Source organism: Callospermophilus lateralis, chromosome 4 (genome assembly GCF_048772815.1).
Source record: "Callospermophilus lateralis isolate mCalLat2 chromosome 4, mCalLat2.hap1, whole genome shotgun sequence".
NCBI classification, from domain to species: domain Eukaryota; kingdom Metazoa; phylum Chordata; class Mammalia; order Rodentia; family Sciuridae; genus Callospermophilus; species Callospermophilus lateralis.
Genome location: NC_135308.1, coordinates 148324721 through 148344200, shown reverse-complemented (window position 1 = coordinate 148344200; position 19480 = coordinate 148324721). Strand labels below are relative to the sequence as shown.

Sequence of the window (19480 nt, the reverse complement as noted above, 5' to 3'; positions counted from 1 at the left end):
ATCATTGTTAATTTTTCATTATAAAATGAAATTCTACTCCAGACTATATCTCTGATTATTCCTTCAAAATGGATTCTTGGAATTGAAAATTTTTGTTCATTTTAAAAGCTGTTAATACACAATGTTAACTTTCCTTTCCAGAGACACCGCACCAATACATGACCCACTGGCAATGACAGAATGCCCATCTCACTTGAGTCCTCACTTCTCAAACTTCTGCTAATTTAAAAATCTAAAAGATCCTCCTTCCATCACTTCCTTCCTGATGGAACCCAGGGGCTTTGCACTTCCTAAACACCCACTCTACCACAGAGATACCCTCACTCCTCTATTTGCATTTGTATGGATATTATTATTTTGTGAATTCATTTTATGCCCTTTGCTTTAAAAAAATAAATAAATAAAACTGGAATTCCCTTCTGTGAATCTTACCTCAATCATGATATCTAAACAAGAGTCCAAATCCCCAACTTGCAGCTTGTTGCTAAGGCCTTGCAGCAACATGTAAACAGTGAAGGTGAGCACGTGGACCTAAAAGGAGATGCACAGTGAGAACAGGAGTGGGTACAAACCCCATGTTAAAAAACATTAAGATCTAAGAAGTACTGCAAAGAGAGCACTCAGAGTTTATGTTATTGCTGGGAGCTCTGACAAATGCCACCATTAAAAAAGTGAGCACTGTATGAAGGATGTTTAGAAACACATTACCAATGCTTAGGATCTATAACTGTGACTAAAGCAGGTCAGTGATTTATAAAGGCCCCAAAGCCTTTAACTTTAAAAGCCAAACTGTGAATTAAGGAGCTTGTTAATGCTGAATGCAATCAAAACTGGTACATAAGGACGGAAACAGGTTTTTAAGTTTTTGCCCACAATAGTAATCAAGCAAACGTTTACTAGGAACTTACACTGTATTAATACTGGAACTGTATTAATATCTCACATGTATAAATATTTAAATCATTTAAGCTTCGTGCATTCTATCTATGGTGTAGGTACTAAATTATCAGCATTTATAAGATGAGGAAGCTGAGACACAGAGAGGGCAAACAACTTGTCCAAGGCTGCACAGGTAAAAGGTGGAGTTAGGATTCAAAACCAGAGGGCCTGGTACCATAGTCCCAGGTCTATATCACTGCAGTATACTGACTTTCAAGTTTTTTGCATTTTTAATGCTGCTTCCAGGACTGTCTACCCACCAAAGCAAACATCAGATTACAATCTCAGGACAAGGAAACACACTTAGTTGTCAATATAAAAATTAGATCTTAAAGGCATAGTTTCTTTTGTATCTTACTTGCGACCTTTAAAAATACTTTTTACATATTTACATGTTTGCTATGAGCTTTATATAATTCTTAAAAATCCCTTTTCGGGGTAAGGGTGGAAGGATGAAGGACACCTGAAGAATACAATTTTGGTTGTGTCTACATGATTAATACTAAAACACCAAAATTATTTTTGTCTACCCTATTTTAATTCTTTTAACAAATAAGATAGACTTGGAGAATAGCGAAACAAAGAAAAAAGGTTACTCATGGAAATACCTTTGGTTTAAGGAATGTGTGAATGAATTCTCAAGGACAGAAATGTACTGTCATATGTCAGCACCCGTGACAGCATCTCACCTATAGTGCCATGAAGTAAATGCTGGTTAAAAGAACAGAATAAAGATGAACACTAAAAGGGGCTCTGGTTCAGGTAAGATGGAGAAAAGCACAACTAGTCTCTCTGTATTGGATGTAGCTATAAAGTCTGGACAGGACCCAAGGAGCAACTCTCAGGGGAGAACATGAGAACCGAAATGCCACAAAATGTTCAGTTTGCTAGCATTTTTCAGCTGACACAGAAGTGGGCGCCAGGATGCAGCCTGAGGGAATGCTGGGAAAGCTTTCTATTCTGGTATGAATAGGAGAGAGAACTCATCAGGGAAAGAAAGGGTACGAAAATCTCTCATTTTATTTTTCTTGTCTTAATTTTTTCCCATTTCTGGCACCCCAGGCCCAAGCAACACTGTCGAAGTAGTGATAGTGACTTATAATTAGGATTTGCAGGAGATTGGCAACTCTGGGAGGGGAACCTGAAAACAAACTAATGTAAATTATCTAATCTAAGTAATAGAAAGGAAGACAACTGGAGGAAAAATAAACAGATGCTCAGGGACTCCTGAGAGAGAAACAAAAAGTCTGACTTTCATTTCATTGGAGTCCCAAGGGAGAAGAAAGGGTAAACTGCAAAAAAAGTATCTGAAGAAATATTGGCTAAAAACTCAAATTTGGACAAGCAGCTCAATTTACCCCAAACACAGTGATCTCCAAAACAAACCAAAAAGCAAGCAAACAAAAAGTCTTAAAACAGAAGAGTGGGGTATTTGTGCAGGATTCTGGGTTCATTCCCCAGCACTATTAAAAAAAAAAAAAGTATTTATGAATGTAGACAGAAAAAAATGTATTATATAGAGGGAAAAAACAAATTGGACAACTCATTAGAAAAGTCAGAAGGAAATGATCAATAGTTTCAAAGCATCATAAAGCACTATCAACGCAGAATTATATATCCAGCAGTAATATCCTTCAGGAATAAAGATGGAACAAAGATATTCATGAATAAAAAATTAAAAAAACAAAACAAAACAACTTGCTACCAGAGGACCTACTACCACCAGGTCTGTCTTAAAAGATGCTAAAGAAAGCTCCTTAGACCGAAGAGAAATGATATCAGAAAGAAATTTGGAAATTCAGAAGAGTAAGTGAAAAAGTAAATAGGTAGTATAACAGACTACTTTTCCCTCTCATCTTTAATGTATGTTTGACAATTTAAAGCAAAAGTTATAACATCACTTGAATAAGTTTTTAATACACAGATATAAATAACTGTAATACAAAAAAGGGAGGGCAAAAGGACTTATATTTTGGACTTATTTTACATTCCACCTGAAGTAGTAAAACACTGATTCTCAGGACACTGTTAAAAGTGAAATATATATATAATACCCTAGAGCAACCACGAAAATGTCATACAAATGTGATTGAAATGAACACAGCCATTTTAGTGTTATAACCTACGAAACAGGTTGACCTTGCCCATAAATAAATTAGAACATACCATGTAAAGCTAACTTCCAGGAGTGTTAACTGGGTACTTGAACAAACTGTAGTGTTTTCCAAACTTTAAATCACACAGGGGATCTTAGTAAAATGTGGTTTCACAGGTTGGGTGTAGGGTCCTAATTTCTGCATCTCCAACAACCTGGTGTTTTATATTCAGCCCGGTGCTCTTACTGTTTTTATAACTTTCATGATTTAACTTTTTTTTTTTCCTGTGCTGGAGATTGAACCCAGGGGCATTATACCACTGAGCTATGTCCCCAGTCCTAATTTTTTATTCTGAGACAGGCTCTTGCTAAGTTGCTGAGGGTCTGAGGGTCAAACTTTCCATCCTCTTGCCTCAGCCTCCCAAATTGCTGGGATTACAGGTATGTACTATCGTAACCAGCCTATGTCTGCTTTTTTTTTTTTTTTAAATATTTATTTTTTAGTTGTAGTTGGACACAATACCTTTATTTTATTTATTTATTTTTATGTGGTATTGAGGATCGAATCCAGAATTTCGCATGTGCTAGGCGAGCACTCTACCACTAAGCCACAACCCCAGCCCCTATATCTCCTTTTTAAAAAGATCTTTTTAGGCCTAAGTTGCATAACCTTTTTTCCTCTCAAATTATTTGATACTGAATTTCATATTCTCTGGATATTAATAAAATTATTAATTTATATTGAATATACTGTCTTAGAGTGAACAAGAACATATTTATTTGCTTAAGAGTTGAAACATAGCTGAATGTGGTGGTGCTTGACTGGAATTCCAGCAACTCAGGAGGCTAAGGCAGGAGGATGCAAGAGTGGTCAAATGCAAGTATTTGAAATCCAACCCATCTTGAATATAAAGCACACAATGCAATTTACCTGATACCCACGGACAAGGGTGGTCTTTAATTCTTTTAAAACATACTGCAGAAAGTGCACACCAAGATCTTCTATTATTTTTGTGAGTGTGCTGCGTGCTATGTCTCTGATTTCCTGTGCTCTGTTCTTGAGGAGAGCACACACTTTCAGCAAAATACTAAAAAATAAGAAGTTGAAAAACGATCAATCAATAAACACACAAAAATACAAATATCATTCTATCTCTTAATTACTTATAATGCTAGGTTTCCCTTAGTATTCAGTATAGCAAAGTAGGATAGTACCTCTCTTCTTTGTAACAAAAAAGATTGAAAAGTTAGAAGAAAAGAACCAATATCTGAGGTTCCCTGAATTTGTCATATACATACCTTGGCAGATTAGCTTCCATGACCTCTTGTGGAAGGGACTGCATCAGTTTAACCATGGCAAAAGCTAAAGGGACTCGAACCACTTCCTCATCGTTCACAATCTTGGACTTGATAAGCTTGTGTTCTTCTTCTCTTTTAGTCTAAAAAAATTTCACGTTAAAACAAAAATAAGGATGAGAGCCCTGCTTACACTGGAACTCTGTATTTGAAAGACAAGCTCTTTTCATGTTTAAGCCCATGTCTAGCTGTCTTTAAAAAAACTAAAAGTTGTGTCAGTTGGAACTTTCAAATGTTTGTGTAACATGGTTGGTACATGAAAAATATGCCTCCAATAGACAAGGCTTATTTACAAAGATACAAAATGACCAAGTCAATACCTTATATTAGCAATTGGCAAACTTTTTTGTAAAAAAGTTTTGTTAAAAAAAAAAAGCATTTGGCCTTGTAACCCTGCTGTAGTAATGCAAAACCAGGATTAGATTACATGGAAACAAATGGGCATGTGTTCCCATAAAACTTTATAAATACATAGATGCAGCACAGAGACCAGAATTTGGGGGCTCAAAGTTTTACAGTAAAGAGGAAAGGCTCTAGCTTCATTAATATGCACTGCTAAATGCAATTCCTCTTAACCAGAGGAGATGAATTTTAAAGTAGAAAATGGAAAACATTAATTTTTAGTTAGCTTTTTTTGGAAATGAGAGTCATTTTAACATTTACTTCAGAGATAGAAAAAGCATCTATCCAGCATAGCAAAATCAAAACGCCAGGCCATTTACTGACTGACTAGCTACAGCAGGAAATGAGACTGAAACTGATGAGAGAAGGGAAGGGAATTATAAAATGTTGAGGTACAAGGAAACTCAAGCTGTGTGTGATGGTGCAGCCTATAATTCCAGCTACTCTTAGGCTGAAGGGGGAGGTTCCAACTTCAAGGTCAGCCTGGGCAATTTAGAAAGTCCCTGACTCAAAATAAAATTAAGAGGCAGGGGATGTAGCTCAGTGGAAGAGTGCCTCTGGGTTCAATCCCAGTACTACAAAAAGAATGAATGAAAACAAAACCAAAAAACCCCAGAAACCCCCCAAAGCTAACCCCCAAAGTCACTTTAGGAGCCTGGTGTGGCAGTGCCTCACTAGCACCCAAGTTCCTACAGACCGGCCTGGCCCCAAACAGAGTTATTACCGTAGATGAGAGGCACTTATGTAGCCTGGGGAGGATATCCCCAGTTATTGTTCCATGGATAGTTTTAATTGTTCTCTCCAATTCTTCCTTATTCCGAGGAAGGAAAGAGACAGACTTTGTGATACAGTCGGATTCCTTAGCCTCTGTCCCATCAGAGTCAGCTGGATCAGGGTGTGCAAGAGTTTCACTGTTGTCTAACAACCCCTTAGATATATTTTCTTTTTCTTCCTCATTCATGTGCTCGAATTCCATGGCTTCAGACTCTGGTAACTCAGTCATTTCTACTGTATCTACGTTTAATAATAAACAAACAACAAAAGTCACCTTAAATCGAATGAGGAAACACCACAGTTGTGGCAAGTAGTGTTTTCCATGTACATCTAACATCTAATAAAAACATCTGATCCGATCTCCAAGTATAGAAAGGCAAGGTTAAGTGCCAAAGAAGCAGCAGGCAGTGAAAGGCCTATTTTTGCTTTCTCAAAATTTAGAGTCTAATGAAGGGCACAGACAAGTAAACTGGCAACTATGAAAGAATGTTGAATAGTCAGGACAGGATTACTTGAATACCTATTTGGGGAAATGGGATGGGGAACACTGGGAAAAAAATTCTTAGGTGATAAGAAAGCTTCCTGAGTCCTGTGGTTGCTTCCATAAGCAAAAACTTCTATTCATGGGCATGAACACCATAATACCAGCCAATCATTCCCATGCAGAAATTTTTTTTATTCCAGGATTCAATTTATTAAAGGAAATTACAGTATTGTGGGACAAGTCTAGATTTGATCCTGCTAACAAACTATATGATCACAGTCAATCAGCATGACTCCAATGGGCTTTGGCACCAACCTTGCAAGGCTACTGTGAGGATTAAATGAAATAAAGTCTACAGTTAACTAAAACATGTCAGACATGTTAATGGCAAAAGATGAGAGCATCAATCTTTTTTTTTGCTTACCTAGCTTTGGAAATGTTACTTTGTATTTCTGAATCTTAGTTTCTCATATCAAAAATATGGGGTAACTAATACTAAGAATCTTGAAAGCTTCTTATCAGAACAAATGAGATAATGTCTATAAAACCTGGCTCAAAGCAGATGCTCAATAAAGGTTTCAAATTTCATTACACCCCTTTTCCCATTCCTTAAAAAGACCACTATTTTGTGGACTATGGTGCTCCACTTGTGCAGTGATGACTTAGGGTAATTTTGGGGCCTGGTAATGATCAGCAGGGCAGGGCTCTTGGCTGCATCATAATGTGATAGCCAGTCTTTTATGTTGTTTTACCAGTATCTGATATGAGTAGTACAGAAGAGATTACTTATGAAGGAAAACAAAGGGAGAAGAGCTATTTTGAAGGACAGGGACCTTATGGTAATTTGATGACTGTTTTGAGGGAGAGGATTTGTTTTGTACAGCACCTGAAGCCACTGCTAGTCTTCAGAGATGAACCTCAACATGTGTTTTCTAAAGTGATATGAATCTAATCCAAGGAAAGCAAGTCTTTCTATTGACTTCCCTAACTTTTTAGATACTTGGAATCAGCCTTTGCAAGTAAGATATTTTATTTGTTATTTGACACCCTTACCAGGCAGAGGTTAGATCTCATCACAGCTATGCCTCATATAAGAAGAAAAGTTTTTTCCAAAAACAACTAAAGTTATATAAATAAATTAATAAAATATCCTAGTGAAATATTTCTTAGGGACAAAATTATTTTCTATAAATAAAAATAAAACAAAACCTGAATATTGTCACCAGGAGTTGGCAATCGATTTTCAAAAGAGATTTCAGACAACTATTAAATGGAGATATCAATGGCACGGGGTCAAAGGCACAACATTTAAGAGAGCCAAACTCAGGTGTCGCACATTATTTAGTTCAGCCAGCATAACCAGATTTCAGTTATCTTTTAAATATATTACATGGATTTGGGTACCACTAAACTTGGATAATTTGAGCTAGTTTAGAATAGAGAGAGTAACTAAACTCTCTAAGAAGAAATAGTTAAGTAAATAAATATTTTTAAATTAACAAGTATACTTATGTAAAATTGCCAAAGGCAGATTTAACTGATTAAAGAAAATAGTGCCGTGGTGTGCAGTGGTGCATGCCTGTAAACCTGGTGACTCTGGAGGCTAAGGAAGGAGAAACGCAGGTCTGAGGCCAGCCTGGGCAACTTTATACCACCTCAAAAAAAGGGTGGTGGTGGCTGGGGATACAATAGTAAGGTAGAGCCCTGGATTCAAACCCCATTAATAAAACAAAACAAAAACTAAACGGAGGGGCAGAATATTCCTCTTTAGCCAAAATAATTAGGATAAGCATCTTGGCCTAGTTGAGTGCTAAATTTTTTTTTTCTTTCATATTTCTATACTGACTAGAACCTATAGTTCAATGTTCAGGATAAGCAGCATCAGGTATTATTCCCTCATGCTGTTTCTTTCTTTCTTTCTTTTTTTAATATTTATTTTTTAGTTGTAATTGGACACAATATATCATTATTTTTTTTATTATTTTTTTTTTTTATGGAAGCTGAGGATCGAACCCAGGGCCTCGCACGTGCTAGGCGAGCACTCTACCGCTGAGCCACAATCCCAGCCCCCCTCATGCTGTTTCTTAAGTGATAATTAAATTTATACTTCTTTATCCCTGAGTAAGATGTTGCATTGGGTTTTTATTTTTAAAAAACGTGGAACGCTTCACGAATTTGCGTGTGATACTTGCACAGAAGCCGTGCTTGTCTATCTTGTTCCAATTTCATTATATGTGATACCCAAGGAAGCACTTGCATTAAGTTTCTAAAACACATCTTTTGCTTGAGTATATATGAAATGTAATCAAATATTTCCCTGGGGTCTACATAGACAATCATGTTTTTAAATATGCTAATGTGTTAAAGCCCACTGACTGCTTTTCTAGGATTGAGCAAACACTGCATTCCTTGAATAACCAGCCATGGATATGGTTTTTAATGTTTTTTATCACTTAACAAAATTTCATCTGTAAATATCTGGTTTAGGATTTTTATATCCATATTAATGAATGAGACCTTGTGACACTCTATTCTCAGAGTACCTGTGCCAGTTTTAGGTATGTAATTATGCCAATTTTGTAAGTTAGTGGGGACTTCCTCTTTTTTATTCATTTAAAAGAGCTAGTAAGTTTGAAATTACCCATCCTTAAATATTTGCTAAAACTTGCTGATACAACATTCTTTACCTGGCATTTTCATCAGGAGATGCTTAACTATAGACTAGTTTCTTTATTGGTTAGAGATCCATTCAGATTTCTTATTTTATTCTAAAGTCAGTTTTCTTCAATTTTCCTACTATATTTTTGCTAAGAATATGTATATCCCACCCATGTTTTCAAATTTATAAATACATATATTATCTTACTTTTTGCATTTAATTGTTATCCTTTTTAGTTCTTAATATTGTTTATTCTGTCTTCTATTTTCCCTGGTCAATCTTAGCAGGCATTTGTCAGTTTATAATCTTTTCAAATACCAAAGTTTTGTTTGATTCCCTCTATTGTATCTTTTATATTTCACTAATTGTTGCTTTAACATTTTTTTCTTTTCTTACATTTGCTTTGCTTTCATTGGTTAATGGTCTTTCTATATATAAAAGTGATGAACTTCTAGATAAATAACCTGAAGTTCAAATTATTTTTTTACTAATAAATTTTAGATTGGCCATCTTCACAGTTAAATAAGTTTTTGTTTTGTTTTGTTTTTAAATAAACCATTCATTTTAACTTTCTCCTGATTCATTAACTGGTCATTGCTGCAAAGAACAGAAAAAGGACTAAGTTCAATTTTGACACCTTTAATTCATAATCATAAATGATCCAAAAATATGGGATGAAAATATAGTTTAAGAAAGCTTTACAAACTTACTTTCTTCATCCTGAATTTTCCCCATTTGTTCTTCAAGAGTTTTATGGTCAAAGTGGAATGCTTCTAACACTATTACTAGCAAACTGTTAAAAAAAAGATATACACATTTTCATTTGATTACCAATACCATTTGACTATTAATGTAAAGTCATAAATATTAAAATTACTTTTACTAGTCTTTGTTTTTACTTTAAACATTACTATAACCTTATTAATACAATATAAAGAGATTAAAGACAAATTCAAGAAATAAGTTTGACAATACCTGACACCCAACTTTTGATTGATCTGTCCTGACTGTAAGACATGAATGAAATGTTTCAAGTAATATACATATGCTGACCAAGAAAGATGTCTACAAATAGCTCCAATAACTTCTATGGCAGCAATGGTTATATTTTCATGCTGTAAAATAAAAATAGCATAAATGTAGAACAAGTATTGGCTGATGGCCTACTAAAAAGCTCACACAGTACATGATTAGTAATTATAGAAAGGGGAGAACATCCAAATGTCCCAATTATACTCCATATTTCCTCTTCTGATTCCAGGAAAAAATGCATTTAAAGGAGTGACAAATTCCTTTATTTTTTTTTTCAGTTTGCTCTTTTTTTTTTTAAATTAATTTTTTTGTTGGTTGTTCAAAACATTACATAGTTCTTGATATATCATATTTCACACTTTGATTCAAGTGGGATATGAACTCCCATTGACAAATTCCTTTAAAGGATATTAACTCTTTTCCACTCAGACCTCCCTAACTGCTTCAAGACTAGATACAGTGAACAAAATCTATTTAAGATACAGAAGTAGACAAATATTGGGGCTCAGATGTAGCACAATGGTAGACTGTTTAGCATGTGCAAGGTCCTGGGCTCAGTGGCTGGCACTGAAAAAAAAAATTGACAAATATCAAAAACTATACACTACATTGCTCTTAGCAATCGAAACTACACTATTTTAGCTGGGCACAGTGACACACACCTGTAATCCCAGCAGCTCAGGAGGCTGAGGCAGAAGGATCGTTAGTTCAAAGCTAGCCTCAGCAACATAGCGAGACCCTATGCAACTCAATGAGACCCTGTCTCTAAATAAAAAAATAGAAAAGGGCAGGGGATATAGCTCAGTGGTTGAGTGTCCCTGGGTTTAATTCCTTGTACCAAACAACAACAACAACAACAAAATGCTGTCTCAGAAACATCACTAGAAAAGGAGTCAATATGAAACAACACTTTTCATACTCTGAACATTAAACAGAATGGGAGAACAGAACAGTGATCTCTGAGAGTAAAGAAACATGAAGTGAGTCTTGTAATTACACAAACTTACTATGTGCAGAGAACTGCAGTCACAAACAGCACAGGAAGGTAAAAGAATGGCCCAGTGATCTCCCTGAGTTAAGGAGACAGAGCTACGGTAGTAAGCCCACAGGGCAGATTACCAGAGGAAGAGACATATACACAGAAAGCCCCTTGAAACTCCAGCTGAGTACTGATGAGTATATGTGAGTAAGGATGAGAAGAGGAAAGAATCATAAAAAAGAGGTGACAGAGTCATCAAAGACTATTTAAAAATGAAAATAGTCCATGCTCCTATTAATTAGAGTGTTAAAATTCATGATACATAGGGCACAATACTGGATGAACACCTGGACCTACACAAAGGAATAGAGAGCACCAGGAATTACAAATGTGCAAGCAAATATAAAACACCTTTTCCTTATTTTTTTAAGATCTCATTAAAAGATGAGTGACTATTTAAAGCAAAAATAACAATGTACTGTATTATTTAAAGCTAATGAAGTAAAAAACCTATGATAAAAATATTACAATTAGTAATAAGTCATCAGAAAACAATAAATTAACAAAAAATAACAAATTCATCCAACAGAAGGAAAATAAAATGTGGGCAAATGAAAAATACATTATAAGTTTACGGCCAAAGTTTATTAACAATTATATTGCTAAAAGTCTAAAAGTCAGTTAAAAGGGAGACACAATCAGAATGAAGTTTCAAGGAGCAATCTTTCAACTACTAGATTCTTTCTTCTTCTTCTTCTTCTTTTTTTTTGAGTCATGGTCTTGTTAGATTGTCCAGGCTGGCCTCAATTTCACAATCTCCTGCTCAGCCTCCCAAGAAACTGAGACAGTGTAGGCATGTACAATGGCACCTGGTTTACTTAGATCAATGGCACCTGGTTTACTTACATCATTCTTTTAAATATTTCTTAATAACTAAATAAACACTATTATTGTAAAAGGCCATGTAATAAATTGCATAAACTCAAGTCACAAATCCTGACACTACCACAATTAAACTTCTGTGACCATTTCTTTGTTCCACCTTTCATTAATCTACATAATCTATATAATCAATAAATACTCAGCCACTTTCCCCAGGTACCAGGCACTGTTCTAAGCTCTGTATAGTACAAAGGTTAAAACAGCCAGAAATTCAAACACCAGTTCCAACTCCACTTTTGTGAAACTTAAAAAACCTCACCCACTCTCAGTTTCTTCTCCTGTAAAACAGTGGTAAAGAATAGTCTTTATCCCATAAAGTTGAGCAGTGGTGAGGATGAAGTCAAGTATACAGAATAGTGCCTGGTACCTGGTATAATGTGAAAGGTAGCTATTGTTTTATCTCATTTCTTAGGAGCCATTTAGGCAAAGGCTCTGCTGATCAGTGGAGTTTACCAGAAGTCCTATGACACAAAAATAAAAGTATATTATCTCAGCAATATGACCATTTCTAGAAGGGCAATGTTTTGTGGATGGGTTTTGTGAGGTAATAATAATAGTAAAGATTCAAGTAACATCAACATTTACATAGCACTTACTATGTACCAGGCATAGTGATAACAGCTTTAGAACTATTCTAAGCCTCTAGTTATGGTAAAGATGGCAATACGGATGCCATCAACTCATCGACATTTTGGCAAAGTGTGTCATGATATGGGCAGAGATTTGTCAGTTTCTAGATTTAATGCCCTACCTTGAGCATTTTCTCATCAAAAATTGGAGTCATGGCATAAGGCATAATATAATTCTGAAGAGATTTTGAAGACATCACAACTTTGCCTTCCATTAGCTGTTTTGCCAGTTTCTTCAAGGCTCTTGCTCTTCTGTGGATCTGTGAGTAGACAGAATATGAATTAGTTACTGAATAATCTCACTTATAACCAGCTCTACCTTAGGACCACTGTCTTGTTCCATGGAAATATTAAAGGAGTCCAACACAGTCCATTTGTTACGTGAGCAAACTGTACCTTGATTTACTTACAGAAATGCAACCTATAGCATTTGTTCAACAATAGGTCCCAAAGCATTGAAACTTAGGAAAAGACAGAGAAAGGTATACTATTATGATTTGTAGTTTGTGATATCATTAAAATAATCATACCCCAGGAAACGATCATCTTATTTGCAAACCTGACTAATAACAACAACCAAGGAAAGAAAAACTTATTAAACCTTTGGGGGAAGTTAAAAATGTTTTCTAAATGAGACATATTTCCAGGCAGGGAAAAGCAGAACTGCTGTGTACCTGAATGTGCTTCATGTTCTCAAAGAAGTCCATTTCTGGATCATGGTAATGAGTAAGCTGTACCAAGTCTTTAAACTCGAGCTGATCTGGAAAGGTTTGAATTAAACAGGAAAGTACTGTGGTATAATCCTGTTGAATACTCTGCAAATCAAGAAAAATATTAAAATTTAAAACAATCTGCTTCCTAGATAAAATGTAGCACCAAGAAAGCCATTAAATTAAGAACCACCACCATCACCACCACCAGCACTAAACATTTCCATTGTAAAAAAATCAAAAGTGATTGCTCCCATCTATTCCCACTCTCCTGTTAAACGTTTGGTCACTATTTCAAGTATCTTAATTAAATTAACTAAGCCTGACTCCTTTTCTACACAACAGTGGCAGAAGAATGAAAGTTTAAAACCAAACCTCAGATAAAAGTATTCAAAAGACAAAGTTACAATACCTCTGTCTGGCTCTTCAATCCTTTCCTCAATTTCTCCAGGAGTGAACGATGAATGATTTCTCTATATTCTTTCTCTGTGACATTTAAGGCGGCTAGCTTTTTGATAATACTCATCAAGCACATGCTGGCATTATCACTTAAAGACATATCTCCTAACTAAAAATAAGAAAAAGAACCCAAGTTATTCTGTATAATAACTACATACAATATGAAATATTATTTCCTAAGGAAAGTGAAATATTATCACTGGTTTTTATAAAAGTCCCTACTAAGAAATGCACCTTGAGTACTGCATAACTCAGGACGAACACAGTGGAGGAATGTGAGGATATAATCAATAAGTGACTTTGAGAAACTATGCTTATTGAGAAGTGTCTCTTAATTTCAGGAAGCACTATGAAGGGTATGTTTTAGTTTAATTTTCCCAAACAAGCAGTATAATAGGTCCATTGAAGTCAATTTTCAATATTCAATACCATTAGGTCACCACTGAAAATGACAGAGTTGGCTGGAATAATTTTGGTTACGTGCCCCTGAGTTCCTGGTTTGAAGAATGTAGCCTAGTATAAAGAAGATATTCCCAATTCAGCCAACCAGGCAGTGACACTGAACACCAGTGTTGAAACTGGAAGTGATATATAACTAATAAAAAGCAAGGATTCCATTTTCGTCATTTTTGAACTTTGTTCAATCCAGCAACATGGCACTTACTATAACCCAAATGCCTTTTACTTCTACCATATCATCAATAAAAAGGGCAAACTTTCAAGTTAGTTAACAACAACAAAAAAGGTATGTAATTGACATACCATAAAATTCATCCTTTTAAAGTACATAATCCAGTGGTTTTTTAGTCTATTCTGAGTTGTGAAACTGTTACCAGTATCTAATTTCAGAATATTTTGTCGCCCCTAAAAGAAGGCCTATACTCATCATAGATCATTGCTCATTCCTCCCTCCATGAAGCTTTTTTCTCTATTGAGTTTTTAATGTTTTTTGTAGTTATAGATGGACAGAATGCCTTTATTATATTTGTTTATTTTTATGTGGTGCTAAGGATCAAACCCAGTGCCTCACACTCGCTAGGCAAGTGCTTTGCTAGTGAGCCACAGCCCCAGCCTTCCTGCAGCTTTTGATAAACATTAATTTACTTTCTATCTCTTTGGATTTCTTCTAATATGTAACTTTATTTTTTTTGAAGTGTTTCTACCTACAGTATTTTATTTGAAATATCTGCCTTTTGAATAATAACAGTAAGTTTTTTGCCAGGTGAAAAATTTTTCATCTAAAAGAAATTTTATCCTAAAAACATTTATCCTTGACAAAAACAAATTTAAAAATTAGGTGATAGTATTAGATGGTTGTATTATCAAACAATAAAAATCTCACACAATTTTGCTATAAAAACCTACCTCCATATTATAAAAACAATTATGCATAACTGGAATTAGGAAGTTAACATCCACAGTCTGCATTTCTTTAATGTAAGAGGTGATGGTCTGGAATGCTGCAAAGCGAATGTCGAAGTTGATGTCATCAAGATGTCGTTGATCAAAGGCATTAAGCTACAAGAAATGCCATTGAAATCACATAAATGATAAGGTGCATAAATCTTAAAAATGATAATGATTTTGACATCAAAGAGAAATGAGACTCCTTCCTTACCTTGACAACATCAGTAATATAGTTTAGTCCACTCTCAAAATCAGAAAGACTCTAAAAGGAAAAGAATGGTTGATCAGTGAATAGAATTTTAACTTTTCTGACTTCTTCCCCTTAGCTCAGTACACAAATTCATACAAAACCATCCTACTGTCACAAAAAAAGGTTGTTCTGATGCTTTTTATGTCAGTTTTTTAAAATATATTTTAAATTTTGTTCTAATTAGTATATGTGACAGTAAATTGCATTTTGACGTGTCATCTACAAATGGAGTATATTCTCATTCATCTGGTTGTACATGATTGTAGAGTTACATAGGTCATATAATCTTATATGCACATAGGGTAATAGTGTCCAATTCATTCTACTGTCATTCCTACCCCATAATCCCTCCTGTCCCTTCCTCTCCTCTGTTTAGTCCAAAATAGATCCATTCTTCACCCCCTTATTGTGAATTAGTATCTGCACATCAGAGAAAACATTTGGCCTTTGGGATTGGCTTATTTCGCTTAGCATAATATCCTCCAGTTCCATCTATTTACTGGCAAATGCCATAATTTCACTCTTTTTTAAGGCAGAGTAGTATTCCATTGTGTATATACCACATTTTCTTTATCTATTCATCTTCTGAAGGGCATCTAGGTTGGTTCCATAGTTTAGCTAGTGTGAATTGAGTTGCTATAAACATTGATATGGCTGTGTCACTATATCACAGTTATCTTTTAAAGAAAGGGTGATTTGGGGTAGAAATAAATATTACATACCTGGAACACTGTACAAAGCAACTGTCTTGACAACTTGTTCTTAATAACTGAGAAGAGTTTGGCAAGAGGCTTGAGAAAGCTTGTAGGATCCAGACAGTGTTTTAACAAGTTTTGCACTGTCACCAGAATATCAACCTCCGTATCCTTTAGAAGAAATGAGAAATCTCATTTCAGTAATTTATAGAACAGGTCAACTTGTATTTTGATATATTATAGCATTGGAAATAATTATTGATATGTAAAAGTAGTACCTGGAAAAATAACTGCATAGTCTTTTAAAAGGTTTTAGAATTTTAACTTAATATAAGATTCAATAATGTTGATAATAGTTTCTTCCTTTAATTCTAATAGAGAAAAATGTGGTTTTGAAACATAATTTCTGCAATTGTGTAATGAAAAAAAGAGCTAACAAAACAAGCTTGCTGAAGGGAAACAAGACACTTCTGGTCATCCACAGATTTGTGGTATTCTAAACTGAAAGTACTTTATACAGTGCTATAGCAAGTGATGATCAGTCCTCCTGAGGCCTTATTGAATGAGTGAATGAGCCACTCGGAGATGCATAACTGAGGAAGGGTTTGAGGGTTAGAAATTCTTCACTATGTCTAAATATTAAAAAGTCTGACTTTCACTGAGTTTTTACCATGTGATCCATATTTGAGATTAAAAATTAGAAACTAAACAAAGAAAATAAAGAGACTAAAACTTTTACTGTTGTGGCTGACGATAATGTGTTACCTTTTTGCCTGTCCCCATACCTATTTCTGTGAAAAATTTTCTACATCTAATTTCTATATAGTTTTTTAAGTTCCTTGGGACAGACGCATCAAAGAATTTAACCAACAGCTGGGTGCAGTGGTTAAATTCTTACACACCTGTAATCCCAGTGGTTAGGGAGGCTGAGACAGGAGGATTGTGAGTTCAAAGCAGCCTCAGCAACTGTGAGGTGCTAAGCAACTCAGTGAGACCCTGTCTCTAAATAAAATACAAAATTGGGCTGGGGATGTGGCTCAGTGGGTGAGTGCTCAAGTTCAATCTTCAGCACACACACACACAAAACAAAACCAAAACAAAAAAACAGTAAAATTGTTGCTTGTAACTAGTGATAAAGTGCCACTTCAAAGACAAAGCAAATGTTGTATGAATTTGTACCTGAGCAATATTGCCACGGTGGAGGAAAGGAAGGAGAAGTGTAATGAGGACAGAACTTTGTTTTTTGTCTTTCATAAACTTGCTTATCCTAGAGAAGAAAACAAATGGATATGTTAGGAAGACAAACAAGTTGAGAATATTTCTCTAAGGAGTTAACTTTTTGTAGAAAATCATTAGCAACTAAACACAGACATTTAACATTTGAATTGACAGTGGCTTTGGAGTACTGTACATGTGTAAGAAGGGTAACTTAGTTATTTAGCAGTACCCTCTAATCTTATTCCTCTACAACAACAGGTTCCTAGGATGATTCTAATTCTTTTACAATATCTGATCCCATAGGTGGGCTCCCCCTCTCTTTCTCCCCCACCTCCCGCCCTTCCTTCTTTCTTTTTTTGATATCATAAATTGAACCCCAGGGCACTTAACCACTGAGCTACATCTCCAGACTTTTTTTTTTTCATTTTTTAATTTGAGACAGGGTCTGCTAAGTTGCTTAGGGCCTTGCTAAATTGCTGAGCCTGGCTTTGTTCTTACAATCCTCCTGTCTCAGCCTCCCAAGCCACTGGGATTACAGGTGTGGGCTATCATGCCTGGTGGAATTTATGATTTCTTACTTTGCAAGGAAATAACATTTTTGCTAAGATTTAAAGTTTTACATACAGCATTTCAATAACTCTTGTAACAGCCCTGTAACAGGGGGATTATTAGAGCCTTGTACATACTAAGGAAGAACTCTATCACTGAGCTATATCCCTAAACCCTAAGATAAAGTCATTTCTTGCACTTGGGTTTACTAACCTTGCCCTTTACAGAAATCACAATTATATACTACTAGGGTCTATTGACAAACAGACTCTTAAAAACAAACAAACAAAACAATCTGTTCTTTCAAATTAATCATTTTTTTTTTCCAATTAACATAAAAAATCAAAAACAAAAAGGATAAAACAGAAAAGGGTAATGATCTCACTGAAGCCAAGGCTTTAATTAAAATATGCAAATACTAACTAAGCAAAATCTAGTAGTCTGATGTAGGACTCTGAAGTCAACTGTCTTTAATTACATGAAGGCAAATGCATGAGAAGTTTCTAGTGATTATGTCAGCAAAGAAACAATTCTGTAACTTAAAAGTGTAGGGCATTTAAAATGCTGTAAGTTTTTTTTTGGTATTAGGGACTGGACCCAGGGCATTGCACATGCTAACCCCCTGCTACAACACTGAGGTACACTCCCACCCCTACAGATATGCTTTGTGTGTGTGTGTGTGTGAGAAAGAGAGATAGTAGTACTGGGTATTGAATCTAGGACGTACTACATACTACTGAAAATTTTTAAAACTTATTTACCATGTTCAAACAATTGAAAAGCATGTAAAAAAAAAAAAAAAAAAGCATAACCATGCATGATAATGTAATATTTTAAGTATCAATGTCACTTACTTTGAAAGAATACCAAGTTCTTTACTGACTTGTGCCCTATTCTTTTTCTTTTTCACCTTTTCAGCACTTATTGTGGTTTTGCTGAGGTACTGAAGAATTGTAGGTACATGAGGTAGAATTAATCTTCCTCCCATAGTGATAGACTCTGAAACACAGTTATTAATGTCTTGTATAGTATCTTCTCGATGACAGATACAGAAAGAAATCAACTACTAATAAACAATTAAATTTCAACTCTAAACCTTAAACAACTTTTTCTTACTTAAAAGACTTATATTTCTAGATAAAACAAAAATTTATGTTAGAGATACATGAGGCTTTATTTATTCCATTTTTGATAACAGTAATAGAATTTTTGGAGTAATATGGTAAGAAGAATTCAGAGAGATAATGGTAGAAGTCATCTGATAATTTCCTAAAGGATAACTGAGTCTCTGAGGGCAGTAAGTAATCTGCATTTCTATGTGTTCAAAGAAAATTCAGTTTTTATAAATAGAGTACTACTTCCCAGAGAAAAGAAACCCTGAGCACTCAATTAAGAAAGTCAATTCTACGGACTTTTTCATTTTTGAGAAGAGTCACTGCCTCTGAAGACAAAGAATTATTTGCTTTATACAACATACACACCTTCTGTGTTTACTACGGTGTCGGCAGTGTACACGCATCCAGTTACTGGCAAGCTCGAGACTGCTTCTGTAGGCTCAAAATCTGGAAGGTTAAGAAGGTCATCAACTATATCCATCACAATATTGGCTGTGGCATCAGAGAGATTCTTTGCTGAGAGAATTGCAAAGACATTGGTCAATATATCACATTCTGGGTGCCCAGGTTTCTGTTTAGCCAGGAAAGGAAAATATCTGCAGGGAAAAAACCATTGTAATAATCATCTATTTTCTAACATTTGTTTCTAAAATATGTTCCATATGAATTTTTACAATGAGTTTAACAAATATAGACGAGTGTGTATGAACATTAAAAGGTTTGCTTAAAAGAGGAATTACTTTAAAATCTAAAACTTGATCTAAACTAAGCACACCTCGTAAAACA

At 35.0% G+C, this 19480-nt stretch overlaps 1 protein-coding gene and 1 non-coding gene across 2 annotated transcripts in view; both read right to left on the bottom strand.

Moving 5' to 3' along the window:
- Positions 1-19480, bottom strand: part of Utp20 (UTP20 small subunit processome component) — a 95971-nt gene that overhangs the window by 19468 nt on the left and 57023 nt on the right. The window contains exons 30-44 of the mRNA XM_076855007.2: positions 19061-19290; positions 18434-18578; positions 16992-17079; positions 15840-15983; positions 15079-15129; positions 14826-14978; positions 13414-13569; positions 12966-13106; positions 12414-12551; positions 9685-9824; positions 9420-9502; positions 5517-5806; positions 4334-4473; positions 3966-4122; positions 433-531 (exon numbers count right to left, since the gene is read on the bottom strand). Coding sequence (XP_076711122.2) covers positions 433-531; positions 3966-4122; positions 4334-4473; positions 5517-5806; positions 9420-9502; positions 9685-9824; positions 12414-12551; positions 12966-13106; positions 13414-13569; positions 14826-14978; positions 15079-15129; positions 15840-15983; positions 16992-17079; positions 18434-18578; positions 19061-19290 — 2155 coding nt within the window. The remainder of the gene's footprint in view (positions 1-432; positions 532-3965; positions 4123-4333; positions 4474-5516; positions 5807-9419; positions 9503-9684; positions 9825-12413; positions 12552-12965; positions 13107-13413; positions 13570-14825; positions 14979-15078; positions 15130-15839; positions 15984-16991; positions 17080-18433; positions 18579-19060; positions 19291-19480) is intronic.
- LOC143398694 (U6 spliceosomal RNA) lies at positions 8202-8303 on the bottom strand. The gene has a single exon (XR_013091299.1). It is a non-coding gene; the product is annotated as a U6 spliceosomal RNA (small nuclear RNA).